At 43.3% G+C, this 20566-nt stretch overlaps 1 protein-coding gene across 1 annotated transcript; it reads left to right on the top strand.

Annotated features, from left to right (window-relative positions):
• The first annotated feature begins 18262 nt into the window (after window positions 1-18262).
• LOC107771910 (zinc finger CCCH domain-containing protein 20-like) lies at window positions 18263-20344 on the top strand. The gene has a single exon (XM_016591375.2). The coding sequence runs from the start codon at window positions 18679-18681 to the stop codon at window positions 19828-19830; it is 1152 nt and encodes a 383-aa protein (XP_016446861.2). The 5' UTR covers window positions 18263-18678; the 3' UTR covers window positions 19831-20344.
• Window positions 20345-20566: the final 222 nt, after the last annotated feature.

Below are 20566 nucleotides of genomic sequence, written 5' to 3'. Positions count from 1 at the left end.
AAGTGAACTGACGAAAGGGGAAATCATCCTCCCAGTCAACGTGGCCAGAACCATACAAGACACCAAGTTTCATGTCATCAAAGGAGATATGAGGTATAATGCTTTCCTTGGAAGGACGTGGATCCATAGCATAAGGGCAGTGTCATCAACCCTTCATGAAATGATGAAGTTCCCAACAAAGGATGGCATGAAAACAATATATGGAGAGTAGCATGCAGCTAAGGAGATGTTTGCAATACACGACTTGGCACCGGTATCGACACCATCCACATCGGAAAAGTCAAAGGACAAACAGGTGGCCAAATAGCAATCACAGCCCATACCCTCGGTTGAGCTTGAGGGACAGGTGATTGATGCACATGTGGTCGAGGACGAAAAAGAAGATTTCCTCAACCCCGAGCCTTCGTTGCCCCCGAGGAATCGAAGGCGACAAAGTCCACGGTTGAAGAACTCGAGCAGGCCATATTGATCGAGCATCTTCCAGAACAAAAGGTATACCTGGGGACGGGGTTAACCCCCGAACTCAGGAAAAAACTCATTCAATTTCTTATCGATAACATTGATTTCTTTGCTTGGTCCCACTTAGATATGACAGGGATCCCACCGGAGATAACTACCCATCGACTAAGTGTCGATCCCAGATTTAAACTGATGAAGCAAAAGAGGAGACCTCAGTCCGAGGTAAAGCATGCATTCATCAAATAAGAGGTAACCAAACTTCTCAAGATAGGATCCATTAGGGAAGTAAAATATCCTGAATGGCTAGCTAACGTAGTGGTGGTCCCTAAAAAGGGAAATAAACTTAGAATGTGTGTATACTACAAAGATTTGAGCAGTGCATGCCCTAAAGATTCTTTCCCATTGCCCAACATCGATCGTTTAATCGATGTTATGGTCGACCATGAGATCCTTACTTTTCTCGATGCCTACTCCGGGTACAACCAAATTCAAATGAACCTAGAGGACCAGGAAAAGACTTCGTTCATCATGAAGTATGGTACGTATTATTATAATTTAATGCCCTTCGGGCTGAAAAATGCAGGAGCCACAAATCAACGCTTAGTTAATAAGATGTTCGAACATCAAATAAGCAAATCCATGGAAGTTTATATTGATGACATGCTAGTTAAGTCCCTGCGCGCAGAGGTCTTGACTCATTTGCAGGTGGCATTCGATATCTTAAGAAAGTACAACATGAAGCTCAATCCTGAGAAATGCACTTTTGGAGTCGACTCGGGCAAGTTTTTGGTCTTCATGGTGTCGAACAGGGAGATCGAGATCAACCCCGATAAAATCAAAGCCATCGAGGAGATCACCATGGTAAACAATGTAAAAGTCGTGCAACGGCTGACCGGACGGATAACTACCTTAGGCCGATTTATCTCGAGGTCATCAGATCAAAGCCATCATTTCTTTTCCCTACTCAAGAAGAAGAACAACTTCGCATGGACTCCGGAGTGTCAACAAGCCTTGGAAGAATTAAAGTGGTACCTCTTGAGCCCACCCTCGCTTCATACTCCGAAGGAGGATGAAACACTCTACTTGTATTTGGCTGTGTCCGAGATAGCAGTAAGTGGCGTGTTGGTTCGAGAAGAATAAGGTACACAATTCCCTATCTATTATGTAAGTCAGACCTTATGAGATGCTGAAACTAGGTATCCGCATTTAGAAAAGTTAGCTCTTCCATTAATAAGCGCATCTAGGAAATTAAAATCATATTTTCAATGCAATCCTATATGTGTATTGACTATGTACCCACTTCAAAGTGTCTTGCATAAGCCCGAATTATCGGGCAAATTGGCCAAATGGGCCATCGAACTTGGAGGGTATGATATCGAATATCAGCCTCGAATGGGTATCAAGTCTCAAATTTTGGAAGACTTTGTGGCCGATTTCGCGCCTGCCCTTGTACCCGAAGTAGAAAAGGAACTCTTGCTAAAAATGGGTACATCATTGGGGGTATGGACCCTCTTCATAGATGGTGCCTCGAATGTGAAAGGATCCGGGCTCAACATCATTTTAAAACCGCCTACGGGCAGTGTCATTAGGCAATCTATCAAAACTTCTAAATTGACTAACAATGAGGCCGAGTATGAGGCCATGATTGCAGGTCTCGAACTAGCCAAGGGACTTGGAGCGGAGGTCATCGAGGCAAAATGTGACTCCTTTTTGGTAGCAAATCAAGTAAATGGGAGCTTTGAGGTTCAAAACGATCGAATGCAGAGGTACTTAGACAAACTTCAAGTGACATTGCATCGTTTCATGAAATGGATACTGGACCATGTACCTCGAGAACTGAATAACGAGGTTGATGCACTTGCAAACTTGGGGTCTTCGGTCGAAGAAGATGACATCATCCCGGGGACTGTCATCCAATTACTGAGGTCCGTTGTTGAAGATGGTCATGCCGAGATAAATTCAACAAGTTTAACATGGTACTGGAGGAATAAGTATATCGACTATTTGAAGAGTGGAAAACTTCCATTGGACCACAAACAATCGAGGGCCTTGCGAGCCAAGGCTGCCAGGTTCACATTAGATGAAGATGGAATCTTGTACCGAAGGACTTTCGATCGTCCATTGGCGGTATGTCTGGGGCCAGGGGATATCGATTACATTCTTCGAGAAATCCACGAAGGCACTTGTGGGAATCACTCTGGCGCCGAGTCTTTGGTTTGGAAAGTCATCAGAGCAGGTTACTATTGGGATAACATGGAAAACGATTCTAAGGAATTTGTCAGAAAATGTGATAAATGTCAACGATTTGCGCCAATGATCCATCAGCCCGGAGAACAGCTCCATTCAGTCTTATCCCCGTGGCCTTTCATGAAATGGGGAATGTACATAGTTGGACCTTTACCAAAGGCCCCAGGTAAAGCTAAGTTTATTTTATTTATGACTGATTATTTTTCTAAGTGGGTGGAAGCACAGTCCTTCGAGAAGGTCTGAGAAAAAAAAGTTATTGACTTTATCTGGGACCACATCATATGTCGATTCGGGATACCTGCCGAGATTGTTGTGACAATGGAAAGCAATTTATCTAGAATAAGGTAACAAAGCTCCTCGAAACACATAAAATAAAGAGGATTTTATCAACACTGTACCACTCGACTGGAAATGGGCAGGCCGAGTCAACAAACAAAACTATCATTCAAAACCTAAAGAAAAGATTAGACTACGCAAAGGGAAAATGGAGAGAAGTTTTACCCAAGGTCCTTTGGGCATATCTGACAATATCGAAGTCTAGCACGGGGGCCACCCTGTTTTCTCTAGTATATGGCTCCGAGGCCCTCATCCCTGTCGAGGTCAGGGAACCCAGTGCCAGGTTTTGACACACATCGGAGGAATCAAACCACGAGGCCATAAATACTAGCCTCGAGTTGTTGGACGAAAAGCGAGAAGCGGCGCTTGTTCGGATGGTCGCGCAAAAGCAAAGGATCGAAAGCTACTACAATAGAAGAACCAACCTTCGATATTTTGGAGTTGGGGACTTAGTTCTACGAAAAGTCACCCTCAATTCTCGAGACCCTAATGAAGGGAAATTGGGCCCGAACTGGGAAGGATCGTACCGAGTCCTCGGAGTTGTCAGTAAAGGTTCTTACAAACTTAGCACAATGGAAGACCAACAACTGCCGAATAATTGGAACATATCATTGCTCAAACGAAACTACAGCTAGGTATGACTTTATCCCTTTTGTCCATTTAAATTTAAAACTAACTCACTACAGATTTTCGATCGAAGCAATCGAAGGCATACGATCTCGAAGGTATCATTCTCTACACGAAGGCCTTAGATTTTAAAGCATGTGTTGCACTCTTTTTCCCTTAGATCAAATTTTGTCCCAAATGGGCTTTACCGACAAGGTTTTTGACGAGGCAACAATTATGTGCTACCTAAGAAGGACTCAACAGTATCCAAGGTTTATTTTCAATCAACCTCGAATACTGGGGGCATCACCCTCGGATGTTATATTTTCGAAAAATATACTCCATGCCTAAGGGGGCCTCGATATGAGAACTTTGTAATGGGCCAAACGGTCAAATGAATCGTGTCCATATAATATAGTCTAGCCCCAACGACAAAACATGTGCGCATGCATCAATTATTTTAAGAATCATTCTGGTTATATCAAAAACACTTTGTATCTCAAAGAAGTTTGCTATCATACGAGCTCTACACTTACAATCCTACGGGAAGCGGCTCAAGGGCCAAAACACCCCAAAATACTCGGGGACTGTCATTGATAGTCAATACATATGTGTCATCAAAAACTCAAACTCATAAGATCTCAAAGAGGCAACACCCTAAAATACTTGGGGACTGTCATTAACAGTCAATACATCCAAGTCATTGAAAACTCGGACTCATAAAACCTCAAAGAGGCACCCCTCAAAACAAAGGCCAAGGCCAATATACTCTGGGACTAACTCTTCGGAAAAGTTCGAAGAGTTATCGGGAAACAAGTCCAAGTGGCTATGGCCATGTTAAAGGCTACGACCATATAAAAGACTACAGTCATATAAAGGCTACGGTCGAAATAATGCGGCTTGGAGACGTCCAACTTCTGCCATAAATTAAAGGCCTTCAAACATTGAATAACCGGTTAAATCAGGCTACCCTCGGCAAAAGCAAAATATAAAGGACTTCGATAAATTCAACCCTCGAAATACCTAAGGGCTTCGATAAATTCAACCCTCGAATTATTTAAAGGCTTCGATAAACATCAGTCTTCGGAAAAACCTCAAAAGGTATTCGATTATGTTTACACAAACAAATTACTAATAAGGTTCTGATACGTCGAACCCTTGAAAAGCCCAACAGGTACAAAAACACATGCTAAGGCATACAAAATTTTTACTAAGTCTTTAGCCTAAGAAGAGGGGAAATTTATAGCCATTTTAGAGGCCAAACGTCCCAATTTAAAGAGCCTAAGAGCCGATGTCTAAGAGCCTAAGGGCCAACTTAAGAGCCTAAAGGCCAACTTAAAGAGCCTAAGGGCCGATGTATAAGAGTCGAAGGGCCAACTAAAAGACTTAAGGGTCAAAACATATAGAGATCGAGGCCTCGAATTGGACTCAAGAATTCCGACATCCCGAGCTCACATCAAATCAATTTTAAACTTTGATCAAGGAGTAATAAAACCTTAAGGGGTATGATGTTGATCAATTAAAAGCCTAAGGGTTAACTGCATTCTGAGTCCGAACCAATACTCGAGCTAATTATTTGAATTAGTGAAATTTTCTACAAACGGGGACAAAATAAAATTCAACACAAGTCGAGGATAGAGCAAAAAGATACTTTATATTCATAAGGAAAATTTACAAAACATATATACAACGCCCACAAGGGGACCTTGCACAAAAAAAACCTAATCTATTTTCGGGGTCACACACCCGGGAGCATCACCTTCAGAAACTGCATCTTTAGCGGCTCTATCTTCGGAGTCTCCTCTCCTTCGGGAACATCTTCTTCATCTCCATCATCCCCGGAGCCACTCGCCACATCCTCTTCATTGGAGGAGACAAGAATCCTAGCATCGATTTCCCACACCTTAGCCTCGGCTATCTCCCCGACGAGGTTGAACCCTCGGGCATGAATTTCTTCGAGAGTCTCCCTCCGGTTTTGGCACTTAGCCAATTCATTGCTCCGTTTTCCCCGATCGGAGGCCTCCCTCAACTCATCTTGAACGGTCGTGGCTTCCCTCAAGTGTATGGCAATGGATTTATCAGTTGCAGCCTTCGTCTTCTCATCTTCGGCCTTAGCCTGTACAGCTTCAGCCTTAGCCTGTGCAGTTTTGGCCCGGGCTTTAGCTAGCTCAGCCTCCAACTCCTCGATATTCCTGGCATGAGCCAGACCATTCGCTTCAATGCCTTGGATCTGAGTTTCAGCCGTGGCCAATTGGGTTGTAGCAGCTTCCTTATCGGCAGCAAGCTGATCCATTTTCTTCTTCCACTGATGACAATCAGCTCTAACTTGATCAACTTTGCCGCGGAGCTGCCCACTTATCTCTAGCTTTTGCTGCAGCTGGTATATCAAAGTGTTAGCCTCCGAAGTAGGTCCAAAAAGGCCGAACTCTGTTAAAATCATAGTTACCTGCTCGTCTAGATCGGACTCGCTTTTTTGAGCTTTGGCCAATGCGGTTTGGAGATCCTTAAGCTCCTCCTTCTTTTGGCTACAAAGGAGCCTCAGGGCCTTCTCCTCACCTGAAACCTTCCTAAGCTCGACCTCACATTGGCTCAGCTCTACTCTAAACTTGGTGATGGCCTATGCATGAAACGAAGATAGGTCAAATAAGGGAAAAGGAATAAAGAAAAATTGCAACAGTGAAAGTTAATATTTACCCGAGAGATGAGACGTTGAGCCTCTTCGAAAATGGTGGTTGAATCATTGAGGTAAGTGGAATCCTCGACACTAGCAAAGCAACTTTGGAAGGGATCCTCTTCAAGGACCTTTCTCGGATCAGGCATACGCAGAGTGTTAGCCTCTTCGACTGCCTCCTCGGAATAAGTTGGACAAGAACGGGAGTGACCCGTTGTCATGGACCCAAACTCTTCACTGGGGGTGTTCTCATTAGCTTTGGGGGTCTCCGCATTTATCCCCTCTGGTATAGTTGTGGAAGGCGGAGGAACGATCCCAACCTCTGGGGTACGAGGGCCTTGCCCGAGTCTTTATTTGGGCTCCCCTCATCTCGAGCCAAGGTCTCTAGTTCTAAGGGCTTGGTAGCCTTGACTGGTTTCCTAGTCTGATACACCAGAGCCGGCTCATCATCATCATTCTCTTCATCATCCGAGGAATCGTGGGCCGCATCTGCGCTCGTTTAGCAAACCTTTTCCGCAGTCTTCGAGCGGGGGTTTTCTTGCCTTGAGGGTCCTCGGGCTTTGAAACCCTTTTTGTTTTGTTGTCTTTCCCAAACTTCGGGAGTGAATGCTTGGTCTTTTCCCCGGGCGAAGCCAGCCTCATCTCAGATGCATCACCGAGACCTATGCAAGTAAACGTTAGTAAGTTGATGTCAATAATATACAAAGAGTATTTAAAACTTGTGAAAGGCACTCACCATGGTTCTTGGCCTCCCAGTGGCCCTTCGCTAATTCATGCCACTTACGCTCATCATAGGAAACGGTGACGGCTAACTTTTGGACCCAATACTCGATGTCGGGAACCGCTTGGGGCACCCAGGCATTGGCTACCAAAAGAAGGATAAAGACGTTATAAAATATGAAAGCAGAATATGAATAGATATTTGGGAAATGAACTCCACTTACGATTGAAGTTCCACCTCTCCAGGAATAACATTTTATCTCCGAGGATGACATCCAAGGTTTTTACTCTAACAAACCGACTCATCCAACCCTGATCTTTGGTTTTATCAGTACTGACAAAGAAGGTTTTGGTTGTTTGACGCTGCAGCTTGATAAGCCCTCAAAATAACTAGGGCCGATACAGTCGAATCAGGTGGCTAAGGATGAATTCCAACCCCTTGTCCTTCTCGGAAAAGTACCATAGCATGATTATAATATGCCAAAAAGAGGGGTGAATCTTATCGAGGGTGAATTTGTATGTCTTACAGAAGTCGAGCACCACCGAATCGAGGGGAACCAGTGTGAAGGGGTAGGTACAAACACTTAAAAACCCCTCCACGTGGGTAGTAATGCTTTCATCGGGGCTTAGGATATGAACCTCGACCTCATCTCCCCAGCCACAGTCCTTCTTTACATCCTTGATAAGCTTCTTCGTTATCAAGCTGATATACCGAGATGCATGCTCGCATCGGCCTAAGGACGTCGGGAGGATTCTCAATACTAAAGTCCTTTTTAATAATACAAGGACCGGGGGTGATTTCCTCAAGTGTTGGCATCACCACCGATTTGGCAGGTCGGGAGGTAAAAGAAGACGATGCCTTATCCTTTTTAGGGACCGTTCTGGAAGTTTTAGCCATGATTGTAAGCTGAAGAATATTGGTTGCACAGGGATATCATGTTTCTTACAAGAGTTTGGTGTTTTCTGACGCTTGAAGAGGCGGTGGAAACGGGTAAGTAGAGAAAGAGATGAAGATGGAAAAAATGTGGAGAAAGAGTAAAGTTCTTTACTCAGGGGAATCACCCCATATTTATATAGGGGCAACGGCGGTTTGGCGGCGCTAGTGGCCTACCAATACTGATGTGCATTCAATGTTTAGGGGAAATGAACCGACGGGACATTTCGGTCACTTTGAATGTCTGCATCACAAATATAACGTCATAACTAAGGACTTCGGGAATTCAAATCATTTCATATCATTTCATTCTAAGAAACGTAGGGACTATTTGTATACCGTCGAAATCGGAGAGCTCAATTTCGAATACTTGATCATACCCCGAGCTCCAGTTCGGGAAGCTCGAAGTAAGAATCGAGCCTGGCCTGGATGTGCGCACCTCGAGAAGCAAATCGGAGACCCATCATGATCTGCCTCGAGGGCAGTACAATTTCGATGACACTCAAGAAAGAGTAGGAATTTCTCAAGGACACGTGGATCAGGGCATGAATTATGGGATAAGATTTGTACAAAATAGTACAAGTTCGTACTAGGTTGTTATACAGCTGTACCAATAGAATTCTTTACCATAATGGGAAATGTACCATATTAGGGCTTTTCCCTCCTATATAAAGGGGACCACAATCATTTGTAAAGATCATCTCATTCACTGCAATAGAACATTCTACTCTGTTTTTCTCGTTTACTGTGCACCATAATTATTCTTTAGCTTTATTGTTTTTACTTTATTGTTCATACTTTATTGATCTTAACTCACCTCGAGGCCCCTGAGATAATCAAGCTCGAGGTCCTTATTGCTCTAACAATACTAGTTTGGTTCATCAATTCTTCTTACTTATACCTAATATTACTTGTATATTCACTAGTATTGGAATAAATCACATATCTTTAGAACCACAAATCATATTTAATTGTTACTCATATTTTTTGAGGTAAACATCTTGGACCCCTGTCCGTGTGATGACCCCTTGCCGTTGTCCTTGTATTCTTTGGCTAAGCCTTTCATGTTGTCCTTGTCAAGATCTCCTTCACCCCTCTCGGCATTGCCTTCTTTGGACTTGGCAGCTTCCCTTTTGAAGTCAACGAGCGACTCGGCTAGCGCTATAGCCTCGTCCATGTTGGCTACTTGATATCTTCTTAACTCATTCTTTGCCCAATTTTGCAACCCATCTATGAAGTATAAAAGGGAATCTTCCTCGGACAACGATGGGATTTGCAGTATTAAGGTAGTGAACTCGCACACATACTCTCGTATTGTGGTCGTCTGTCAAAGCTCCCTTAGCTTCTGCCTAGCCTCGTACACCACATTCATCGGGTAGAATTGCTTCTTCAACTCCTTCTTGAATGGATCCCAAGTAGTCTCAATCTTGCATAGCCCCTTCTCCATGTCAGCACACTTTTGACGCCACCATAATGAGGCAACCTCGGCCAAGTACATTGAGGCATTGCATACCTTAACAACTTCGTCATCCTCCTTGACTACCTCAAAGTATTTGTGGATCCTCCAAAGTAAGTCTGCCACCTCATGTGTGTCCTATGCACCACCATATTTCTTTCTCTTAGGGACCTTCACATTGGTCCCTTTTGCACACACCACGCCCTTGGTAATTCCAACTATGGTTCCCTACAAAACTTCTTTCTAGAAATCTCTTGTATTCTTTTTAACATTCCTTTATTCATAACCTTTGCTCTGATACCATATTGTCACGTCCTTAGTCTTGAACTAAGCATAGGTGCGGTACTTGACAACTTGCTCACGATCCTACTATGTCAAGTCATCCTAAAATGCTACACTCAAGACCACTAAGGGAATGTCAGATAAGAAAGACAAGAGAAATTTACCAAATGAAGCTTTTATTGTAGAGAACTTGAATTGTTTGCTTAGTGAGTTACATATGAATGCCCCCTATTTATACTAGTCACCCAGGAACTAGTGTGTAAATAATAATTGTTCCACAAGTCCTTCCATATTTACAAATAAGTACACTCTCTAGAATCTTCCAAGGACTTTACTAGTAATTCCATAGGGTTATAGGGTCTTCCTAGGGAAGCCTCTATATTTATCTAGAACTTTCCTACAAGTGCTATCCTCATTCCTATGTAAGCTTTCGATATGGCAAAAATATATATCAAGTGGCAACTACTTGGTATAAAATGGAGGCCCACTTTCGGTGTCTTGTGCGATAATAATGTGTCGTTGAGACTTAAAAGGTAAGTTCTACAAGGTAGTGGTTAGACCGACTATGTTGTATAGGGCAGAGTGCTGGCCAGTCCAAAACTCACATCTCCGGCAGTTGAAAGTAGCTGAAATGAGGATGTTGAGATGGATATATGGGCATACTAGGTTAGATATAATTAAGAACGAAATTATTCAGGTCAATGTTGGGAGGTAGCCTGTGTAGAGGAAAAGATGCGAGAGGCAAGGCTAAGATGGTTCGGGCATAAAAGGAGGTGCACAGATGTCCCAATTAGGAGGTCTGATAGGTTGTCCTTGGGAGGTACGAGGAAGGTAGAGGAAGGGTAGAGGTAGTCCAAAGAAGTCTTGGGGAGAGGTGCGCAACTTGAACTAAACAAGGACATGACCCTTGATAGGAGGGTGTGGAGGTTGAGAATTAGGGTGGAAGATTAAAAAGTAGTCGAGTGTTTTTCTTTTTCTTATTTAGTGCAATACTATTAGTGTTAGTATGTTATCTCTTTTATCCTTAGTTTGCTCTTACCATATATTTTGTACTGTTATTATTTGCCATCAGCACTCCCTTAGTTTGTTATCACGACATAACTTGTACTTTATTACTTACTATTGGTACTTCTCATATTCTCTTTTTGCTATCTTGGATTTAGTTTTCTAAATATCTTCTGTAGTTATTATTTGCTATCAGTGTTTCTTCCATCTTTTCTTTAGCTAAGGGTCTATCGGAAATAGTTTTTTTGCCCTTCTAGGATAGGAGTAAGGTTGCGTTCATCCTTAACCTCCTCATACCCCATTTGTGGGATTGCACTGGATGGTTGTTGTTGTATAATAATGCATTCATTATTAGTTATGGCATAATAATTCTTTAAGTATTAATTATTGCATAGACAATCTCACTTTATTAATTTTTGCATAACTTATTATTTTTAAGCAAAACGACCCCTAACTCTAACTAGGGGACTGGGAACAAAACCGGTGTGGCAATCATTATAGTAGATTACAGTGTATTGGGGAAATGCAAGGTGCAACTTTAGAACGACTTCATAGGTTTGGTTTATTTTTCTCAATTTAGTTAAGAACAAATAAACAATGCTTAACCACTAATTCTTTTCACTCTGATTTCTTGGATTTCTTTTGACATGCATGGTGTTTGACTCAAAAAATAATATTAAAACCTTTTTGATCAAATCAATCAAAGATGAAGGGGTAAATCTTAGTCAGACATAACTAATTCCAGATCGAGAAGCTAAGAGTAAGGATCGCACATGGGATGAAAGAAATATAAATGATCTTATTCGGATTCAATGTTGTCTCCCTCATCAATCGATGAGGAAGTAGGTTTACATATTTTTCTAGAGGCCATTTCTTCTGTCTCTAGAATGCTTGAAGAGAGCTTTTCATTCTTTAGAGGGAGGTAGGAGGAGCAGCCCCCTGTTGAAGGCTTTCCTTGGCTATATATAATCAAGGCACCTTTGCCCTTTGCTTGACTTGACGTCCTCTTGCCGCCAATGTGTCTTGGCCATGATTTTAGGCGCCACTCTTACCGACTCGTCGGATGTCAGAGAGGAGAAATGGAGTAGGCTCTATTAACTTTCACTGCCCGGTTAATTAGACAGGGCGTCAGTCAACTCGGTTGTGACAGTTAGATTTTAGCCAATACAGTTAGTCCTTCCATTTATCGGGGTCATCCTATGTCGGGCTCAGCAGACGGATCATGATCGTGACGAATTCGAGAGAAATATGACTTATGACTCTCCATTCCTTAGTCACATTTTGTGGGTTTTTAGCAGAGTGGCGACGTTCTGTTGATCCCCCTAGACCGTTGCGGCGGTTTCGGAAGCGAAATGTCGTTGGGTATTGAAACATTGTTTCATGGTTATCGCCATTATGACACACGTTTTTGGGATACTGAAACGTTTCGTGCCCTATCAGATTCGATTGTCGACTCTTGGGTTTCGTGCTGGGGGGATTTATGTCCCATATAAATAGAGGAAGCTTGTCATTCGATTGACACACTTCTTTATCTTTCACTTGGAAGAATCCTGCTGATATACTTTCTTTATGGTACCTCAAATTTCTACGTCCCCCCTTGTTTACTGAAAACTTTCATCTTTTCTTTCAATTATTTCTTTGGCATATTTTCTGACAAGAATGGCTGGTGATTCTTCTCGTGACAATCTTCCTGCTGTTGATCTGGTACTGGAAAGTGCTGCTCAGATCGCCGGAGGGGCAGATGTGGTGGAGGATGAGGAGGTCCCATCAGTGATTGAGATCTTACCCCGCCCTGGGAGAGAGCCGACTAACTTCACTACTCCCGCCGAGGTCGAACTGGAACCTATTCACTCTGTTCTGAGGGGGAGGGATATTTCAGAGTTGAAAGAAAGGTAGGGGATCCCTGGTTATGTTGATATGCGGCTGGCAGTGGGAAAAGACATAGTTCATTTCGACCGCCCCGAGTACTGTGTGTTCTATGCCTACCACTTCATTGTAGGGTACACATTTCCTCTTCCCCTATTGGTGGTGGATTTTTGCCGTTTCTACGAAGTGTGACCCGCCCAATTTTCACCATATTTATACAAGGTATTTCTTATGCTGCTCAAGTATGCTGAACTCACCGGTCGCGAGGTCACTTTGGACCATATGCTCAGCATCTTTGCTCCTCAACTTATTCGCGGTTCGATGATTCACATACGTCCTCGGGGGTCGAGGGGTCTAGTGGTGAAGATGGACGACAGGACCAACCGTTGTTTCTATGAGAATTACTTTTATGTGCGGACTGAGCATATTGTGGCGGACCCAATGGGATTCCCTGAGAAATGGAACTTTGCACGTAAGTTTGTATTTTTAGTCGTTGAAGTGCTTGATCATTTTCTATGGGTACTAAACTTTATCACGTCTTTGCAGCTGAGATATTTCCCGTATACGTGAATGGGTAGAGGCCATACTTCCCCATACGGTGGGGATTCGCACATGGTCGACCTTTCATGAGAGGTTTGGACACATGCCCCTTACAAGTGAGATGACGTCTTTGTCTACTATTCTTTATCTTTTTTGTTTAGCCTCTTATGTGTCGTTTGTCTTTGTCAGGGAGAGTGTGGAGGGCAAGGGCCCCTCAGTTAGCTTTTTGTCAGCCGGCTGCATCTACTCACCCAATTACAGTACACATTACCCGACCTTCGTCGAGGGTTTCTTCAGTTGAGTCTGCGGCCTTCGTTACTCTTGCGAGGGCCGTTTCTCAAGATGAGGTTCCGACCGATGTCGTTCACCCAACAGGTGAGTCACCATCTACTGGAGAAGAGGAGGGGTCGTCAAAGAGACGGAGGGTGGAGTTTGAGACGGCGCCCCAACAGTAATTTATCTGGACGACTCTCCCCCAACGAGCTCTGGAGAGGGCGTTGTTGTGGCTTTCCCCATAGGGACGAAGCAGACCGTCAGAATTGTGGATGTCCGTGATTGGCAATCAGAGACTCCTGTCGCTGCCTTGGAATCAGACTTCTGGGGCCGCCGTCGTGTTTTCATATATGCCCTCATCTTCTGTAGTGGGTCATGCTCCACCTTCAGCAGCAGAAAGGGGAAAAGGCATGGTGGTTGACGACTATGAATCTGAGTCAGACCTAGATCCCAATGATGTCAGGATGTTTGAAGAGGGCCTTACTCATTCGGTGGTTAATGCAAGGGGCTCGGGCCGTATTCTTCAGATCCCTTCTGTTGTCAATCTCTTGGGGGAAGGGGAGGATCTGGTGCCACAATTTAGCCTGTTATGCTCTGAGGCCATGAATGAGTCCCTCCGGTCTGTTCCTGATGCTGATTTGATGGACGAGGTGGCCACCATGGGCTTAAGGGTACATCGCATTTTACTTTCGCTTTCTTCATTCGCCCTTCTCGGAAGTACTAGTCTAACCCCGTCTTTACGTTTTCCAGACATATATGGTGGAAGTGGAAAGCACTCGTAGGGCCAACATCCGGGTAAAATTTTCTTAAAGATAATGGAGAAGTATTGTCTCTACCGCGACAGGTGTCGCGAGATGCATGAGCGGCTGAGGGCGGAGCCCCGTAATCGGGCTCTTGGTGAGGAGTTGGAAAAAAGGGAACAAGAATTGATGCAAACTATCTGCAGCAAGAGCGCACTCGGGGAGCAACTTCGAATTAAGGACTAGGAGCTCGAGTTGGGTAAGGGGGTCGCCGCAGAATATGAGCATATGCAGGGTAGGTTGAAGTCAATGTAGTCGGAGATGGATCAGAACTTGGTCAAGGTCGAGGCGATGAGCATGGAATGGATGAGAAAATTGACTGCACTGGAAAGTAAATTCGTTGGGTTGGAGAGCATTGAGAGTGCCTGGTCCGAGGCTTTGGCGAGGACGAGGGCCCTGGAGAACACCATCCGCGTCCTCCAATCCGAACAGGAGTCGGATAGAGCGACTGCTAGCCTCAGGGAGGCGAGGCTCGAGGAGCGCATCTACGTGATTTATCAAGAGGCCTCGATTCTAGGAGACCGGGTCGTGGCTTTGGAGGCAGAAAATGAGCGATTGTTGGCTCAGGTTGAGTCCTCCTCCGCTGTCGTCCCCTGCCATATGCACGAACTCTGGGTTTATGCCAAAGCTCAGCGGGATATATATAAGAGTTTGTGGGAGGCGGGTACCGTGGCTGAGGCTGCTTATGAAGAAGCGCGAGCGAAAGCACGGGAGGCTCGCATCAACTGTGGGTAAGACGCGGCGACACCCGAAGCTAATGGTGATGCGGATGACGGTAATGGAGAGCCTCTTGGAGACGGTGATGATGATGGTGATGGTGATGGTGATGGCGGTGATGACGCCGAATGAAGAACGTTGTCCTTGTCTATTTTTATTTTCAATTGTTTGTCGATTGTTGTCCGTTCGTTTTTTTTTTGGGGTTGGCTTGGGCCATATGTAGGCGGTTATAGCCTGCACTGTGACTTTGTATAAAGGAGAGTTTTCTTTTTCTTCGTTATTTGTCTTGTACTTCACCTTTATTTCAACTGCTTACGGCTTTGGTGCAAGATAGACTCCTATATAGCGAGTCCCGGTTTTTCTTTCCTTCCAATGGTCTTCGACCTTCGGAGTATTTCGATTGAGGTCGACGTCTTCTCCCTTTGGCGAAGGCCTTTGGCCTTAAAGGATGTTATTTCGAACTTATCGAAATAATAGCCCGTTCGCGCTCGATTGAGGTCGAACTCCTTTTTTTTTGGCGAAGGCCCTTGGCCTTACAGGATGTTATTTCGAACTTATCGAAATAGAAGCCTGTCATCGTTCGACCGAGGTCGAACCCTTTTCTTTTTTGGCGAAGGCCCTTGGCCTTAAAGGGTGTTATTTCGAACTTATTGAAATAATAGCCTATCGTCGTTCGATCGAGGTCGAACCCTTTTCTTTTTTGGCAAAGGCCCTTGGCATTAAAGGGCGTTATTTCGACCTTATCGAAATAACAGCTTATCGTCGTTCGTTCAAGGTCGAACCCTTTCCTTTTTTGGCAAAGGCCCTTGGCCTTAAAGGGTGTTATTTCGAACTTATTGAAATAATAGCATGTCGTCGTTCGATCGAGGTCGAACCCTTCTCTTTTTTGGCGAAGGCCCTTGGCCTTACAGGATGTTATTTCAAACTTATCGAAATAGCAGCCTGTCATCGTTCGATCGAGGTCGAACCCTTTTCTTTTTTGGCGAAGGCCCTTGGCCTTAAAGGGTATTATTTCGAACTTATTGAAATAACAACCTGTCATCGTTCGATCGAGGTCAAACCCTTTTCTTTTTTGGCAAAGGCCCTTGGCCTTAAATGATGTTATTTTGAACTTATCGAAATTACAGCCCATCGTCATTCGATCGAGGTCGAACCCATTCCTTTTTTGGCGAAGGCCCTTGGCTTTAAAGAGTGTTATTTAGAACTTATCGAAATAACAGTACGTCGTCGTTCGATCGAGGTCGAAACCTTCTCTTTTTTGGCGAAGGCCCTTGGCCTTACAGGATGTTATTTCCAACTTATCGAAATAGCAGTCTATCGTCGTTCGATCGAGGTCGAACCCTTTCCTTTTTTGGCAAAGACCCTTGACATTAAAGGGTGTTATTTCTAACTTATCGAAATAACAGCACATCGTCGTTCGATCGAGGTCAAACCCTTTTCATTTTTGGCGAAGGCCCTTGGTCTTAAAGGGTGTTATTTCGAACTTATTGAAACAACAACTTGTCGTCATTCGATCGAGGTCGAACCCTTTTCTTTTTTGGCGAAGGACCTTGGCCTTAAAGGGTGTTATTTCGAACTTATTAAAATAACAGCCTGTCGTCGTTCGAGTTTTTGGAGAGTCGGACATCTCCCGTGGGAGTCCCAGTCCATTTGATATTGCTTGCATCAGGAGGTGCAGTGTCGGTGATTATGAGACGTTGACGTTTCGCTTAGGTTTGCGTTGTGTACGCATTATAGTTTTCTTGTCTGACTCCTACCATCCGGCCCGAAGATATCGCCGACAGGAAGTATTTCGGCTGTGCTGAAGTAATTTTTTGTTCTTCAATTGATATGTTTCTTTGTGCCTTCACCCGTGCGAGTCTTATGTGCTTGCTTGGACAAAAAGTAGGTGAGCATGATATTTTCCTCGCTCTCGTCCGATGGTCCGGTGGGGGAGAACAGGTTGGTAACACCTTTTGCCTTGTTTGGTATATCGATGGTTGATGGGGCGAGGATGTCTAAGCTTGGTAATTCTGCTCGACTCTCCTTCTCCTATTGCGCTGCTCTCGTGTCTCGTGTGGGTTGGATTTTCATTCGCGCTTCTTTTGTGGGTCATTATGTTTCTTGGCTTCGATCTGGGATAAACTAGGAAATTTCACTAAGAAATCCCCACAGACAGCGCCAAATTGTTTGACTCAAAAGATATTAAAATATTTTTGATCAAATCAATCAAAGATGAAGGGGTAAATCTTAGTCAGACATAATTAATTCCAAATTGAGAAGCTAAGAGTAAGGATCACACATGGGATGAAAGAAATATAAATGATCTTATTCAGATTCAATGTTGTCTCCCTCATCAATCGATGAGGAAGTAGGTTTACAATTTCTTCTGTCTCCAGAATACTCGAAGAGAGCTTTTCATTCGTTAGAGGGAGGTAGGAGGAGCGGCCCCCTATTGAAAGCTTTCCTTGGCTATATATATTCAAGGCACCTTTACCCTTTGCTTGACTTGACGTCCTCTTGCCGCCAATGTGTCTTGGCCATGATTTTAGGCGCCACTCTTACCGACTCGTCGGATGTGAGAGAGAAGAAATGGAGTGAGCTCTATTAACTTTCACTGCCCGGTTAATTAGACAGAATATCGGTTAACTCAGTCGTAACGATCAGATTTTGGCCAGTACACATGGAAGTATTTATCCACTATTTTTTTCTTTTCAGGAATTTTATTCCACTTGTTGAAAGAGGTTTATGATGGTTAGTTAGCATTCTTGCTCCAATCTAGGTGATTAAGAACCAACTGATTGTTTTTAAAATAAAATGCCTAATTCTGAATGAATATTTGATTATTAAAAAAAATTCTAAATCTGAACATTAAAATTTAACATCTTGTTTTCTTACATCTCAATGTACGTTAATATCTTTATTTAAGAACTATTAAAAATAATTAAAAATAATTTAATACAATATTTGTAAAGAATGTTTGTTTTGACCAGAGTTTCAAATGTATTTTATGTCTTTTTATTTTATAAAAGAAAGAGTATTTGTATTAAGAGTGCCCCAACAAATCATATTATTAAGTGTTAGTGAAAATATATTTATTATATAGTTTATAAAAGAAAATATTTTACTCCCTTTAGACTAAAACTAAAGTGAAAAAAAAATCATTAAAACTAAACTATAATAAAATGAGAAAAAGTAGTATTTTTTGTTTAATCTTTTGTTACCATTTATGTAGTTACTAAAAATCATTTGAGAAGGCCCTGAAAATGTCTAATCCTTTATTTATTTTTCAACTCCAAAATGTCTAATCTGGTCACGCAATTCCCGGCATTCTGGCCAATGTACCCCTCCCTATCTTTTCTCCTCTTTTGCGTATGTAACGCTTCACCGCCTTGGAAACACTAGGGGCGTCAGTTTAATAAAAATTCACTCCACATTCCTCAACCTACCTTATTTCATCACAACCCAATCAAACCCATACAACAGTATCAAACAAAATCCAAACAAGTCCTAAAAAACCCTTATCCAAACTACACGTGTCCTTTCACTATACAATTCTCATGTCAAGATATTCACCTGCATGTGTGTTTAGGTATCCTCATTAATCTAACCGCAGTGGAAATCTCTAGTTCCCTATTTTTTATCCTAACCGCAGTTAAATGTAACTCAACCAAGGTTAACCCCCCCCCCCCCAAACTCATCTAGCAGTTTATATATCAACTGCTGCACATCACCATCTGCAGTCCATAGTCCAAACAGAAACCCCCATTCTTCTTTACATAGAAAGATGATGATCGGAGAGAGAAACCACCCTTATCCGACGGTCCATATTCCACCATGGTCGTTCGGAGATAATCAGACGGATAACATGCACCTAACTTTAAGCCCAAGCGGCAATGCAACTTCAAGCCCCAGCTTCAGTGCCGCCTCTGGTGAGGACTATTCCATGTTTCTACAAAACGACACCGGTTTGAAGGCACTCCAGCGTTACCTTCCATTCAACGACGTCGTTGGTGATTTTGACTTTGAATACGGCGAAGGTAAGGATATTGACCTTCCGGTAGACGCATACTCTTGTGATCAGTTCCGTATGTACGAGTTTAAGGTGAGGAAGTGCGCACGTGGGAAGTCACACGATTGGACAGAGTGTCCGTACGCACATCCCGGCGAGAAAGCTCGTCGGAGGGACCCACGTAAGTATCACTATTCGGGCACTGCATGCCCTGAGTTCCGTAAAGGGAACTGTAGGAAAGGTGATGGTTGTGAGTTCGCTCATGGCGTATTTGAGTGCTGGCTCCACCCTGCTCGCTATCGTACGCAGCCTTGTAAAGATGGTCTCAATTGTAAGAGAAGGGTTTGTTTCTTTGCTCACTCACCGGAACAGATCCGAGTACTGAGTCCGCGTGCCGATTCGTTCGATGGCTCTCCTTCCATTTCCAGGTACGGTTTTGAGGGGAAAAATATGCATTTTATAACGTCTCCTGAGTCAGGCTCGCCACCTTGTGAGTCGCCGCCGATGACTCAGACGACCAACTCAGTGAGCTCGCTGAGTCGATCTCTAGGGTCTAATTACTCGATCAACGAAATGGTGGCGTCACTACGTCAATTGCAGCTGAACAAGGTGAAGTCCATGCCCTCTTCCTGGAATTTACAAATGGGATCTCCGGTACTCGGGTCACCAAGGATACCCGTAAACCGACCCGGTTTTTGTAGCTTACCCTCAACGCCAACTCGGGCCTTCAACCGACCCGGTGTCTGTTGCTTTGATCTTTGCGAGGAAGAACCAGTTATGGAAAGGGTAGAATCAGGGAGGGATTTAAGGGCTAAAATGTTTGAGAAATTGAGTAAAGAGAATCCGTTAGATGGGATGGTACCCGACCCGATTCCTTCTGAAGCTACGAACCCGGATGTTGGTTGGATCTCTGAACTGATCCAGTGAAAATACTTAAAATCATCTATGAAATTATGGGGCTGTCCCTTTTTTTTTTTCCTCCCCTGCATGTGAATACTACGGAAATGGAGAAGGTAAAAGATGTATTTTGCTAGTATTACCCCTTATCATTTTGGAAGCATCTAAATTCAGAAGATAATTCTATGTACATATATAGCAGTAAGATTTTAGTAGTGGGACTGGATTGTTTGTTGTTTTTTGGGGAAGGAATATTCTGGAGCCATTTGATGGAAGTAAACTTTGGGAAACCTTCGATCCATGTACAAACAAAGGTAGCAGATTGAAGATGGATTATTCCGTTTTGTTTTGGCTTTTTGCTCTTCTTTTAAGGTTGTCCATCTTTTGCTCCAATTATCTCTGATGAATAATTACTAGTAGTAGTATCTGTAATGTCGCAAGTCTTCATTTCGATTAACGAATGTTTATCCTTGTAAATATAGAAGGAGCAATGCTCTTTATGTTATTGGAAATTAAAAATGTAATGCAATTTACATTTTCTTCAGTGTGTTGAGAGATTTTTGGAGTAAAGTGGAAGCATATGCAAATATGGGCTGGCAATCAGGAGAGTTTTCTGGATTCCATTTTTTGTGGGAATGCAAAGAACATACTACCAAAAGGGAATTGTCACTTTTTAGAAGAGAACCAGAGATACGTATGTAGTGTCAAAAGTTTTACTACTATTAGCGCGAAAATGAAAACACTACAAACAGAGCGTTGCAGCGAC

The sequence above is a fragment of the Nicotiana tabacum genome, chromosome 1 (genome assembly GCF_000715075.1).
Source record: "Nicotiana tabacum cultivar K326 chromosome 1, ASM71507v2, whole genome shotgun sequence".
NCBI classification, from domain to species: Eukaryota; Viridiplantae; Streptophyta; class Magnoliopsida; order Solanales; family Solanaceae; genus Nicotiana; species Nicotiana tabacum.
This window is presented reverse-complemented; position numbering and strand designations above follow the sequence as displayed.